Source organism: Hetaerina americana, unplaced genomic scaffold, assembly GCF_022747635.1.
Source record: "Hetaerina americana unplaced genomic scaffold, ioHetAmer1.1.p SCAF_1, whole genome shotgun sequence".
NCBI classification, from domain to species: Eukaryota; Metazoa; Arthropoda; class Insecta; order Odonata; family Calopterygidae; genus Hetaerina; species Hetaerina americana.
In genome coordinates this window covers 85,609,059-85,623,736 of record NW_027286069.1, presented here as the reverse complement: position 1 = coordinate 85,623,736, position 14,678 = coordinate 85,609,059, and the positions used below count along the sequence as shown (strand labels likewise).

General features: G+C 41.7%; 1 protein-coding gene across 1 annotated transcript; it reads right to left on the bottom strand.

The window, feature by feature from the left end:
- Nucleotides 1-873: 873 nt before the first annotated feature.
- Nucleotides 874-2,735, bottom strand: LOC139686444 (cuticle protein 21-like). The gene is made up of 2 exons (XM_071583641.1): nt 2,711-2,735; nt 874-2,021 (listed from the first exon to the last, which is right to left on the bottom strand). Exons 1-2 carry the CDS (start codon nt 2,720-2,722, stop codon nt 1,092-1,094), a joined length of 942 nt encoding a protein of 313 aa, XP_071439742.1. The 5' UTR covers nt 2,723-2,735; the 3' UTR covers nt 874-1,091.
- Between the last annotated feature and the right edge of the window lie 11,943 nt (nt 2,736-14,678).

The following is a 14,678-nucleotide window of genomic DNA, read 5'->3' as shown; positions in this document are numbered from 1 at the left end:
TGAATTACAATATTTGAATTTTATCACAGATCAGTGCCGGGGAGCTCTAACCTCAAACATCAAATCAGACTCTGTGATCCATTAAATATCACAAAAAAAAGATTGGTATTTCAAAGACATCGTGACAGAATACACTATCGTGTTACTTACACTGTCTTATTTATGCATTTATTAGACAGTAATCTTTTAAAATAAGTTATAAGCTATTAATTTAAAAAAGCGGATAGTAACCTTCATATTAGCTTAGGCATCTCGAAATTAATTAATCGAAAGTCATGTGGACGAAAACTAATCAACAGCGTATACTTGTACAATTGTGCTATTCACGAATGAGCGACCACTGTAAGTCTATTATGAGATAAAGTGTTCCATAACACCCTTTATTAGTTTTATGGAGCACGATTTACAGGGGTTATTAATGGAAATGATAATATAAATGAGCACATCAGGTGCGCTATAATACGCTAATTTATATTCATTTACTACAGGTAATGATGATTCGGCAAAAATGTTAGTTATAATGATTAAATATGATTTTTAGGGTTTAAAAAGTAAAAACTGCGTTTTGGCTACAGTTATTTATGCTCTCCTTAAGAGACCAAAATTTTATAAAGGTATATCCTGGAATTACGGAATTGAAGGATTAATTGCAATGTGGGGTGTGTCCATTATTCAGAATAAGTCTGGTTTTGGCGAGGCACAGAAATGTAGTGATGTGTCCATTCAAAACCGGTTTCCAATGTGTGTCCATACCAAAGCTACCTTAAACGGTAGACTACCAAATAATGATATCCTGAAAATAAGAGAAAGTAAAAAGATGCATTGAATAATGAGGAAAGGAACAGAAAACAACGATATTATATTACCGTATTGTTTTATTTCTTATATTCGTACAACGAATAGGAAATATAATAGATACGAAGATGGCACGGAAGTAAGACGTATTAAGATCACATATCCACATAACCATTGAAATGGTCACCGTTGAGATGAACGATCACGATCTATGGTAGGGAAGGAACTTAGATAAGTGGGCGGAATTTTGGGGGAGGGTGGGAAATTGGTGTAAAAAATAGAGTTCTAGCACTTGCTTAGTAAGCGTAGTGGGCAAAGGGGCCGCTGAAGGTTGTGTGGTAAGCGTTGCCGATGGGTGCGGCGTAGGCAGCGACGGCGGGTGCGGCGATGGCCTTAGCTACGGGTGCGGCGTAGGCGTGAGCGAGGGCGGGGGCGCCATAGGTGGCGTAGCGTGCGGCGTAGGTGGGTGCGGCGTAGGCGAGGGGAGCGGCGTGGGCGAAGGCGGGTGCGGCGTAGGTGGCGTGGGCTACGGGAGCGGCATAACGGGCGTATGCGGGAGCGGCATAACGGGCGTATGCGGGAGCGGCATAACGGGCGTATGCAGGAGCGGCATAACGGGCGTATGCGGGAGCGGCGTAGGCGGCGACGGCGGGTGCGGCGTAGGTGGCCACGGCAGGTGCGTGGTAGGCGGCGGCTACGGGGGCGTGGTAGGCGACGGGAGCGGCGACCTTGGTGACGACGGGTGCGGCGACCTTAGCGACGACGGGTGCGGCGACGGCGGCCTTGACGACGGCGGGCTCCTTGTGGACGACTGCGTTGAATCCGTTGACGGGGTCAGCGGTGTAGTCGACGGTACGGCGGGTGCCGTCGGGTTCGATGAGACTGTACTGTCCCTGGACAACGTCTCCGCTGCGGCTCTCGGTCTGGCTCTTGGAGTCTCCGGTCAGAGCATCCTGGATGTCATAAGAGTAGGAGTACTGGGGGTTTGGGTCGTAGTCGGTGTCGACGACGGCCTTGGCGACGGGGGCAGCGACGACGGCCTTAGCGACGGGGGCGGCGTAGGCGAGAGGAGCGGCGTGGGCAATGGCGGGTGCAGCATAAGCGGTGTGGGCAATGGCGGGTGCGGCGTAAGTGGCTCCGTAGACTGCAGGAGCGGCGTAGCTGGTCACGGCGGGGCCGACGAAACCGGCACGTGCCACAGCCAAAACGGCAGCGAATGTGATGAACTGGATATTCCATTTTGGTAAAGATGAATCAAGTTAGAAAATTCCGGGATATTTCACCCAATAATATGAAAATTCTCATCATCTACAAAATATATTCTTGGCAAAGGGAATTTACACGTGATTAATTATAACAGTTGCTGGAAAAAACCAGCAATATAACGGCCACAGAAATTGGGGAAGAAAAAGACTTCACCGGAGATCGTGTAGAGATTAGTATCAATAATGTTCAAAAATAAAGATGCGAGGCCAAAATATCAAAGAATATTATTGGCATTAATAATGTATGCAGCTTGTAATTGATGAATAAATAATGAAATCGCATTTTTGGGGGAATATTATTAAAACTAGATGCAGTAATATCAAAAGGAAAGGGACAATAAATATTTGTTCTACGGAAATAAGGTGGAGATATTCTGCGAAGGACTTGAACTTAACATTACAATCACAGGAATGCAAACGTATTAAAAAGATTAGAAATGGCCAATTTAACCTATATTTGATCTAAGTGATCTGGATTAGTGTGAGGAATCAAATGGAGCGAGAAATTAAGAGCCACCATACGGAGACGTGAGCGGCGGCTCCTTAAGACTCGGACGAAATTGAAAAGCAACCCGGAGGAATTATCCTGAAAAACGTGGAAGAGGCCAGAAGGAGCCGGGGAGATCTTTGGTTTCCATTGGGAACCGTACCTTGAATGCCATGTCTGGTGCTTGTGTGCTCTAGAGGAGGAGACCCAACTGTTTGATGTCCTCTACCATGCCATGACCGCTTTATATACACACGCGAACGCACTGGAAGGGGCAAGGGCGGGTCGGGGGGCACTTCTTCCCTTTGGTCTCGCCCTCTTTCTCCTCTCTTCCTCCGCAGAAACCCTCTCCCTATCTCCACACGCACAATATCTCTCGTTGGGGTTACGTGTGCCCGAGCGGAGAGTCCCCCTTCCTCCTCCGCCATAATGAAACACCCCTACGCCCCACCGCCACACGCAAAACTCTCATCGTCGACCCAACGCACTACCGTCCACCTCCGCCCCTTCTCTCCATCCAACCCCCTGTCCCCGCCCATACCCCACACCTCTCTTAAACACACTCGTTTTAGCCAACGTCGGTGGAAGAGGTGGTGGTAGTCCACCACATTGCCGCCCCACCCCACCGCCGCCCACCTCTCCGGTCCCGCCCCCCTTTGTCGCTCTCCAAGGGTAAAGTCGCGAGCCTCACGGATCGCGGGACATCCCGCGGATGCGAAATAAATAAAACGGAGAAGAGAATGTGCTGGGAGAGGGAGTGCGGTGTCCACACAAAAGAAGCCGCAGACGACATCGCCGAGTTATTGCAGTCGCAGACGCTCTCCGAGTTATTTTTCTCGAATTTTCACCATTTTTCCCACGGGGCGAAGATGTAGGGCAACGGGATTCCCCGGAAGGTTAGGAAAAAAGAAGAAACGTTCTCACCGCCACGGTCCCGTGCTGAACCAACCGTCGCGCGTGGATATCTACATCGTCCGGTGTGTCATTTAAAAAAAAATTTTCCCCCTTAAAAAATTGTCCACCTCCGTCCCTCTCGCACTCTCCCTCTCGTCGACCCCCTTTTCCGCAGAGAGCGTCCGTTCGTTCCCGCCTTAAAACCTCTTCCATCTCAATTCTCTCCTCCCTCCCCATCTCAACACACACGCCCGTAATTCTCCGCTACATCACTTTTCCTTTCTTGGGGTCGCGAACCAGTTTCTCACATGTTCTTCCACATGAGCGGTCCCTTCCTCGCGCGCCCCGGTGGTAGTGGTGAGTCGCCCTACGCCGCCTGCCTCCTCCTCCGCTTGGACCTCTGTCTCCTCCTCCACGCCACGCCTCCTCCGCCGGAGCTGTCTTCCGTGCGGGGAGACGACGCGGGCTGCTGGGCATGGGGTCGGGGCGGGGGTGCACCACTCGGGCGACGCGACCCTCCACCCGACGACGCCCAGACCGGGACGAGAGGTGACTGGGCGCGCCTTGTCTATCGCTCGGCGGCGTCGGCGGATACGGGATGCACACCCGCGACGACGTGCCCGCCCAGGACAACGCCGGCCGTGCGGAAGGAAGTCGGGCGACGTCCAGGTCGAAGGGGGGTTAGGCGAGTTTGACAGGGGAAAACCGACGAGGTGGCGGAAAGGAAGAGGGAACGCTTTCGAAAGAAAGTCTCGCCGCACGATGGCAGTTTATGCTAAATAAACATCGGATCTTTGTCCTGGGCGGTGAGCTAGCAATAACGGCAGCAGGAGCACGGCCGTAGGCAAAGACTACAGCCATGTCGACGCGTGAGGAATGTATATTTTTTTACCTATCTCGATCGACAGGAGAAACGATTTCTAAGAAGTATTTGAATACATCATGAATGCAAATTATGAGCAGACGTCAAACAGAGAAGCTGTGCCTTCATTATTGGTTCTTGTTTGCAATAGGGAGAGCGTAAGGCACCTGGTGCCACGTTTTTTCACCGCGTCAGTTTTTTGGAGAACAAGATAATCAGCGAGCTTATATCACCTAAGGAGAAAAATATCACGAAGGCCAGCTGTTGGAAATATAAACACTTTTCTTAATTTAATAACGCCTTAAATAATTTTTTCTCGGCTTACAGAGATAATCAGTATCTAATGCTATGTTAAACAGTGTTAGTGAATATCCGTAGACATTCATCGCAAAAATTTTATTTTAGAGGATTTTTTAACCCACTTTTCTGGTTATTTCACACCAACCACACTGTCCCATGGATAAGTCTGGTAGCTAAGGTTCACCAGTTCCCAAGGATAAGAGCGGTGACGCTACCCTTATCTCGGCGATTATTGCTTTGTTTGCCTTTAATAAGGAAGAAGAAGGACACTATAAATATTTGTTTAGTTATATGAAAGAACTTTCTCTAATGATAAAAACCAAGCACCCTAGAATAAAGAGTATTTAAGAGTAGGAAGAGTAAAACCGGAGACGTGGATTTTAATTATAGTACAAATTGCGAACAATGCTCATTTAAAGTCTTCAAATAAACCAAATTACGTGTAATCGATAACTAAATGGGGCTATAAGTAACTGAAATACATTACGACTAAGATTGAAATATGATTACTTTTAGATAAACGCGGCCAACATTTTGCGTATCCAGGAAATCCAGTGCACAGGAAATAAAAAACAAGTAAATTCTCAAATTTCATTTCCTTTAATCAATAATCGTATTCTGCAATTAACAGCTGTGATAACAGCTGTGAAACTGGCTTAAAATTGACGAATCACTTCTGGGAATGTAATAAAATGCTATCGTATTCATAAAATTTATAGACATTATTTATCATTAATATTTCCACCACTTGAACACCACAATTTACATATTCATAGCTGAAATTTATTTCGATCTGAAAGGAGAGAGGGACGAGGAGATGACACATTTACGACCGGCGAACGACGTTTTGATTCTTCTTGAGTATTTGTCAGCATTACGCGCATCAGCTGCTCAAATAGTATATTTATTATTTGAAAGGAGTTTAAACTATAGATTTATTAATGAAAATACCGATAAAAGCCTGGATAATAATAGCCTTGCGAAATTTGTGCCAGGGATTTTAGTCTGAGTTTTAATATTTCATTGTGAAAAAGTATTTTTTAGCTTCGATCGCATGTATATAAAATAAGATATCTTTCTTAAAACAAATTCCAAAGAAACTGCGGGAGATGCCGCAACAGTAACTTTTAACGGAGTCATCCGCTAATGTGCATTTCAATGCAACAATTTCAGAGTGTAAAAATCATTCGCCTTTGTTGCATTGATCTTTCTTAACGTCATGATTTTAACAAATAATAGTTAAATAAAAGGACCATGAATGCGATATAAGCTAATGGTGCCAAAAATACCATTGAACTTGAAAAAGAGGAATTAATAAATGAACGTATTATTTTTTCATTATAAACTGATTGCTGAAATTAATATGTCTCTGGGAAATTAGAACAAACAGAATTTTCATTAAAAAATGTTTTTCCCAAAGAGTACATATATCTGAGCACCAATTGTATTTAAATACAAAGAGAGAAAAACTATTCGCGACAAACCATTAAATCTTTAATTGCCACTGCGTAACTGGTTGAAAAAAGCTGATAAAATTCTACATCACGTACGCAAAAATTTGTCGCTGGGCTTGTTTTAAGTACGGTCCTCCATACCCTTTTCCCTCCAATTCAGCAGTTGAGAAATAAGCCTACCTAACGTGAATGATGTGACCACTTAAAGAGATCATTCATAATGATCAAAGTCAGCATCATTTTATGAGTAACAGCATGGCGGCACACCGCACATTAATTTTTATTCCCAGCAGAGAGGAAAATGTCACCGGGGTATCGGACGGTCAGCATTCCGTACCTAGTTAACCGTGCGGGGAGGGCCACCGAACGAATGGAGCATATGACATATGGTACGGCATTTTCAAATTCACCTGAGCAGACTAAAATCTTCCCTAACGGATGCAAGGCAACGCTCCCCCTGGAGTCTGTGCCGCATGATCGCCAGCACTTAGCCCTAGGAGGGCGAGTCGACGGGAAGGATGTGGGCTAGAGAGGGGGGAGGGAGAGTAAATGGGGCGGGGGGATGTTTGGGGCGGTGCTCTTGGGGGGGGGGGGGAGAAAGAAAGCGAGAGTGAAAGAGGAGACGGGGTATGCGTGGGCGCGCACGCATGAGCGGACTGGTAGCCGCCCTCGAAAGGGTTGCTTGGGCAGTGTGGATGGATCCTCGGGCATTGCGAAACTCGGCACCCACTCCTCTCGCGGGGAGGAAGAAGGGAGAGGGGGATGGGGATAGTTCCGGAAGGAGCCACACGGATCACGAGATTTGGCACCGGTCATGAACAATCCTAGGCTTCATCCATTTTTCGGGATTTTTATGAATGCATAATGAAGTGTTCGCCGCTCTCTTCATGAAATCACATTTAAAACAAAAAATACAACGCGCACAAACAATCGTCGCTGCAGCAAATATTCCATCTTCTCATCCAAAAAAAAAATTCTCCCTACTACATTCTCAGATCTGATTCTGACAGCGCTTGGAATCAATCAATATAATCGTAATTCATTAAAAATATCTCGTATCATATATATATATTTATCCAATCAACACCATGGAGCGGAATTAAAAGGTAAATTTGTTGCTCCAAAAATTATAGGGGAATTAGTATTCCTCTTTTCCTCCACTTGGATCCATCCGTGGGCCACGCCCACACGACTTCGGAGGCTTTACGGCTCCCGATGGAGCCAAAGGGCGGGTGGGAGGGAGGGGAGAGGAGAAGAACAGGTCTCCGGTGCTGCGGGACGGATGGTTAGGGTGAAGCACGAGCCAGTTGCAAAACGAGGGAGGAGGAATGAGAAAAGAAAAAGATTCGGTAAAAAAAGGAAGAGGGCGTCAGGGGGAGAGGATGCCAAAGGAGAGCGGGGGGACATATGACTCCTTCCTTCCACGCCGAAGTCGATTAAAGTAGGTCACCGGGCGGCGGTCGCTTCCTCTCCACCTGACCGAAAAAAATGTATATAATCAAAATCCACGCGGTGTTTGGTAACCGGGCGCTTGGACCTTTATGTCGTTTTCGTTCCTTCATTTTCCTTTTCGCCTAATCCCACCCCACATGCCAAAACTTCTGCAACCTCTCCTCTAATGGTCATCTCCCGCATGCTTTCGCGCCTGTGCGCACTCTTCGTACCCGTTAGAGTGTGCGCCAGCGACCTGTTCACATATGTTTTTTTTTCTCTCCTCTCATTACATTCTCCCTCTGCCTAGATGTTTCATTCCTTATAATTTTTTTAGCCCGGCATAAATATTTCGGTCCTCCCTCCTCCGCTGAGCCGGTCGGGGCGGGTTGGTTATAACGCGTAGGCGAAAATCCCTCTCTCCCCCCCCCCTCCCGAATGAAACGGATCTCACCTCACAATTTTCAGCTGATTGCGATCTTAAGAGCGAACAGAGACCTCCGGTTGACAGATTGACTTATTGTCTGGAGTTACGTAAATAGAGGAGTCGAAAGTTTCATGGGTAAAGTTCGGGTGGTAATTTCTACTTTGGGTGAATCGAAAGGGATAAAGTATGATAAAGGTATAAAACCGGAGGAGGATAAAACGGGCCAAACGAATCTTAATCCCTACTCCGGTAGCCATTGGCTGTTGAGTCAAGTGTAACGGAAGAAAAGTGGGGCACAGGGCAAAGAAAGACTTAAATGATGGATTTGGGACGAGTGCCCAGCAATAGACGGACTCGGAGGAGTTGGTTGGTCAGGTGAATTACATGATTTGAGAGATCGATCGCTATGTTACGAACTGAACTCTACATGTAATATATTTATTTGGGGATGGTCCGAAACCATTATTTACAGGATATCCTTTCAAGGCAGTACCTATAATGAATTTGATCAAATGTGGAAAATGAGAGCAAGGTTGTCTAATTGACGGTCCTCAGGTCGCCACTTAATTGGACACCGGAATGAATTATTTCCCTCGGCAGTGAAAGTCAAACAATAATGCAGAGGATTTAATACAAGCTGTTTCAGACTTTTTAAAAGATGTTCTGACACACATTTTTTGCAAGACTGAAATCACAGCATTAATAAGGTAATTCGTTAAGTAATGGACAGCAGCCAGCCCAATATCGCACAAAAAATTAATAGCAGACTTTTTATCAGCTCTTACCGTATCCATCGTATCCTTTTCACAAAAAAGAAACGCAATTCGTACACTTAGTTAAAATGACGCCAAAAAAGTGATGACTAATTCTTATATTAAAAAAAGGAAAAAAATAAAATATTCCAGCGAAACCCTTCAATTACAGGAAAAATGAAACATATACATTTATGTGCTCCAAATTAAATTCTCTCAGAATGGAGAGTGAGGTACTGCTAATGCACTGCCCGAGTTTTTTTGGAACGGGAGAGTCTTCTCTCTTCAATACCAAAAGGAAGGAAATGGATTCTTTCGCCTTTCTCGGGCCACTTATTCTCGTCCTTGGCAACCTTCCCTTTCTAAACGTCTCATCCATGCAGGAATCCAACTTTTTCCCTTGGCCAGTGGGAGAACACCGCGGAAAAAAGTAAAAAAAATCGAAAACTCGGACGCAATCGGAAAACATTTTTAAAGCAGGTGGTCGTGGAGGATGCTCACAAAAAACAGGGTCGTCCTTTTAGAGTAATAATTCAACTACCAAGGTTGAGGAATATATGTATCCTCTACGGTTACCAAGGGACATGAGATAAAGAAAAATTTCATGGCTGGGAGCGCCATGGGAGCGCCAAAAGTAAGGAATAGATGTCAATTTTCCATTAAGCATCAACGGTAAACTATATTTTAATAACTATTGACTAAAGGAGAGAGTGCGTTGTGAAAGAATGAAATTAAATTGGAAATTCGAAGGTGGGCCTAAGGAACACCTGAGCCACCATTCCTCAAAATGAGACAAAATAATACTGAAATGCATTTTTCAGATCATATCGCGAACTGAATACTTGGCTCAAATAGTTTTCGATAGCTTCCCTATACTTCATGACTATTTTAGGTCGTGGAGCAGTAGTGGATATAGGTGCGATAATGTTAGTGGATGCATTATGCACAGAGAACAGCATGATACACAAATGAAAAGAATTATTTCTTTCATCTAGTCTTGAAGATGACACTTTTGAATAGTGGTACAAGTTTCGCATGTAAATACTGTTGTGAATGTTTTTCTGCCATGAGAATACGCACTCTTGGAAAGAAATGGTAAAATTTAAATTGGAAAGGATAGACACGCCGGGTTATCGTCCCTTCAGCTAAATCGATTAGTACGGTAGATTGAGAATTCCTTGATATTTCGCGGCTTTCCAAATTAGTTGAAAATGAAAAATAAAAAAAACATCAATACCTGGAATTATTAATTTTATTATCTATTTTTTAAGAACGATATTATGGGGAAATACAAATAAGAAGTCGTTTCAAATACATGCTGTGTGGATATACATGCAAAATAATTTCAAAAAATACTGAATATTAAATACGATTAAATAAATCGTACCATGAATCTGTCATAGGTTTACTACGACGAACAAAGTACTTCATCAGGAAACTGGGAGCTAGAATTAGTAAGTGGTTAACCAATTTTGAGAAAGTATAGCGCTTCCCTTTATACTGCATTTAGTTTTATTTCGAATAGGAAATAGACTTGCATTTTAAGATTTTCAAGAATAAATCTGAAAGATCAGCTCCCAGAGTAGCTTGAGAAATATATTTGTATTACCGCATTCATGATAATATGTGTTCCGTGACTATTTACGAGCAAAAAAAATATCACCGTTTTGGAAGGCTCAATGATGAAAGAGGAGAAGCGTATAATAAGTATAATTGATCTTCAGGTACATAAATTATTAATGAGACATTATGTACCCACCAAAAATACCGAAATTAAGTAATTGAGGACAATTATTATTCACATTTGCCAAAGCATATATACTTATATACCAATACTTCACGTATTGAGTTACCAAAAAGACTTAAATGTTGATAAACACTATTCATATATCTGTAGGCAATAAATTCAGTTTTATGGCTATAATAAACAGACAATTATCGATTGAATAAATATTTTATTAGTGCTTATTAATTTTCACCGAGCCTATTCCATTTGTTACATAGACTTTATAAGATATGCACCAAAACCAAAATCATATTATTAAGGACGCAGCACTTTACTCGATACCACAAGACATGTTAAATATTCATGTGAATGCTTCTTGAAAAACAGATAACGCATATTTGAAAATTAGTCTAAATTATTAAGATAGAGCCTGCGGCATGTCATCAACTTGGACTAAAATCACGGCGCTAAATACAAAACTGCCTAAATAGTTTATATTTCAAAGGAGACGACCACAAATCTAACATCAACGGGCTCCTCATTTGCATTCCATGTCTTAAAGAATGCATGATTCACTGACATGGATGATTCGGACGAGTTGCGCACTCACAAGTGCAACTGACACGTTATCATCAAGGACACAGAGGAGAGTGGAATTCTTAAACTGACTCAGTTCTTATCTATGATGATGGTTTTAACCTCAGTGAATGCAACGCATTACACTGCGTCCTGCATCGGAATCCATCGGATGAGAGTTACTTACTGCAAAGGTCAGTGGGGCAAGGTGGGACATCGGAGAGCAGTCTAACATGGAACTGCATTAATTAATACCAACATAACTTAAGCTATCACATTCCCGACTAATTCACTGAAGTTGGTTTTAAAAATCAAGCAAAATAAGGAGCCACAAATTATAGCCACAACTTTTATAGTTTTAAATAGCTAAAAGAAGTAAATAACAGGACGCATTTTATCACTTCTATATGAATAAAAATAGTCTCCAAAGAGGAATATCACATTATGACTCATAATGTTTACCATAAGATAACATTTTTTGAATATTTTATGAGTGAAAAAATGTGATCACTCTTCAGTCTCATATTTTAATATATTACATCAAAAAAACATTCTATATCAGGATTAAGTCTTACTTTTTACAAATTGTAATAATGCAGAGAGATTGGGAATATGGATATTTACCCTAATATTCGTAATGTTATTTTAAAATGACTAAAGAGAAAAATTAATTAAATTCCAAAGCATCCAAGCATATTTCCACTTTATTATAGAGATGCATAAACTGAAATAAAGGGCGGATACAAAACGAGCCGAAGATTGACATAATCACATAGATACCTAGAAGACGAAGAGAAGAGGAATTTTCTCGAGAACATAACTTTGGCTATCATTACTACGCTTTGGACCGTTTGCGAAAGAGAGAAAAGGAACCACCCACTGTTTGCGCCTATTTCGTATCATTAAAGAGGATATAAATCACTCTCTCTACATCTCATCGCCTCCCAACAACACAGAGCACCTGCTACTTTGCCCCTTCCTTTAGATATGATATGGAAATAGGTCGCTGAGGGGTAAAGATATTTTTCCTCCTTAATTGAGTCACTTAATGTCAACGCAATAAATAACGTATATTTCTTCATAAAATCGAAAACTACACTAACCAATGTTCCTAGGGCTGTATTATATATACGCCCGTAAACAAAAAGTTCGGAAAGCAAGAAAATGAACTTTTCACACTAAATAACCCTCCAAATGATACCTGTAAACTCTCTTATTTTATACTTTCACGCAGAACAAATCTATTCACTTTGATATTTGCTCGTGGTGCGCTAAACCAATACTTAAAAACAAAATGTGACAAAAAGTGTTGTAGGTAAGAATGTTTTACCGAATTTCTTAGAAAAACGGAGCAGGTATCGTTGGTTAACGCACTTGGATCTTAAAGTAGCTATTTTTATATTTACAGAAATGCTGGTAAAAGGCTAAAAACAGTCATCAACAGCCAATTATGGCTCCATGATAAAATAAAATTCAACGAACATGCTTGAGTACACTCATGGAGGTTTATGAAACACAAGTAGTCATTGAATACCTGTATACAACGAATACAAATAATTGTATTCATTGAATGAGTTTCATTGATATTTATTTTCGGTTTGCATCATCTAAGCAACTCCAGAAAACTTCATAAAAGTAAATAATTAAAAAAAAAATTACTTCCATGTGTAATTTTCATTGAAGCAATTTTCGCAATAGTCATAGAGGTAGATATAACAAATATGTATACATTTAAAAATTACATCTTTTGAAAAAATGCTACGGGATCAAATGAAACGCAATGGACTTAAGGAGCCACAATATTACCAACCATTCTGTGGGTCAGGAACTCTCAGCCGTCTCAACAAGTTCAGTGAGCAAGCTGTTTTTCACTGCTTGGACAAGAGCATTTAAACGTAAGCCGTATCACATATGTGACTGGATTTAACACAATTCAATTCTAAGAGGGACAAACCCAAGGCACGCACATAATACATGGCCGTCGCTGTAATTTCTATTCAACATCTATCAGTCATGCAGCGTAATTGACATTTGCTACAATTAATAAAACCCCGAAGTGTCTTAAAATTCATTCAGAATGTGTAAATTTCAAATTTTCATTAATAATAACGCTAGTGCAAATGAAACATACTGCAGAATTTGACTAGAAAATTTCCAATGTCAGGCTCCCTTTCTATATGTGACATTTCAAAAATAACCCAAACTCTCTGCGAATAATAAAATACAATTTCCCTGCAATTATTCATTACATATATTATGAAATCTAATAATAATTCAGCTACAAAGAATTTTGGAATAATGAGCGCCTACACATTTTTCCGAATTGGACTTCATAGCTGGTGTTCTCAAACAATAAAAATTAAAGGACATGGAGGCAAGACGGCTATCAGGAGTGGTCTCTTGAATCTGAAAAAAACACATCACTAATTCATATGACTCCATTGATGCTCAGAGGGAATTTATAATGTCTACTGAATAGCAAATAGTTAGCGTTGTGCAGTGGTTACTCCTGGTGACTTGATTATATCAACTTTTAATGTTTCCTTCTGGTCACCGAAACGCGGCCATTGGCCACGCGGGAAGGCCCGGTTAAATTAGGACAGACGCCGTGGATGGGTGATTTTCCCTCAGTTTTTTTCTTTCCGAGTTACCTCCTTCGTGGAAAATTTCAAAATGTACTTGTACGTGTATTTCATTTAAACCTAGGGAATTTCTTCCAGGTTCTTCAATAAATCAACCAAAATGTGACAGAACACGTTAATAAATTAGACGACGCAGAAAATATCCAACCCAGTCTTTGAAGCGATAGTCTTTTACAAATTAAGCATTGCGTCAGAATGCTGCAACTGCAACATTGCAAATGCTGCAAATAAATCCTTTCCATGATTTCTAGGAAATACAGCTTATTGGAAGCCCAATAAAAAGACAATAACGACGCTACAAATTAAAAAAAATATGCAACCTTTTTTAAAAGATTACTTTCATAAAAGCATCCGGGTATAGCATTATGGGCCTATGGAAGGTTGCTTGAAATGGTCTAAGGGTCTTTAAGAAATGACTGACGGAAGAATAATCCACGGGAAATTCCTGGTTTTCATTAATAGGGATATTCAATCAACGCAAGGATGATGCACTAATGCTATATTCTCGGTAACCGTGGAGATTTATTTGTTAAGCAGCCAGACAAGAGTATCAGCCCAGACACTTTCAAGGCCCCGCGAAACTAGTGCAGCAAAATGGATTACCCTCCGCGTTTGTCCATATTACATGGGAGAAACGGATGGAAAGGGCAAGAGAAAATGTGCTGACATCACTATCCCGGGAAGAGAACGCTAACGTGAATAAAGCCAAAGCTAAGGGAAAGGATATCGCGATGCGGAGGCTTCACTTTCCTCTCGTGAGTGAGCACTCTTGTTTGATGGGGTACGATCTGCGATGACGAAAAATATTTCTACCCCAATTGAGAAACCTCTAGGGGTATTTCACGCTTAGCCCACAATAGGACATTGGAATCACATTATATGTGTGTGTGTGTGTATATATATATATATATATATATATATAGTCAATAATTTAATTTTACCAACGACGTAATGGAACACAAGAGGCATACAACCTAAGACTCCCTAAGCAGCGTTCAATCCATTTGATTACTTATCCCGTGCAAATATATCGAGATTTTGAATTTTATGAGTAAGATACTGATGCT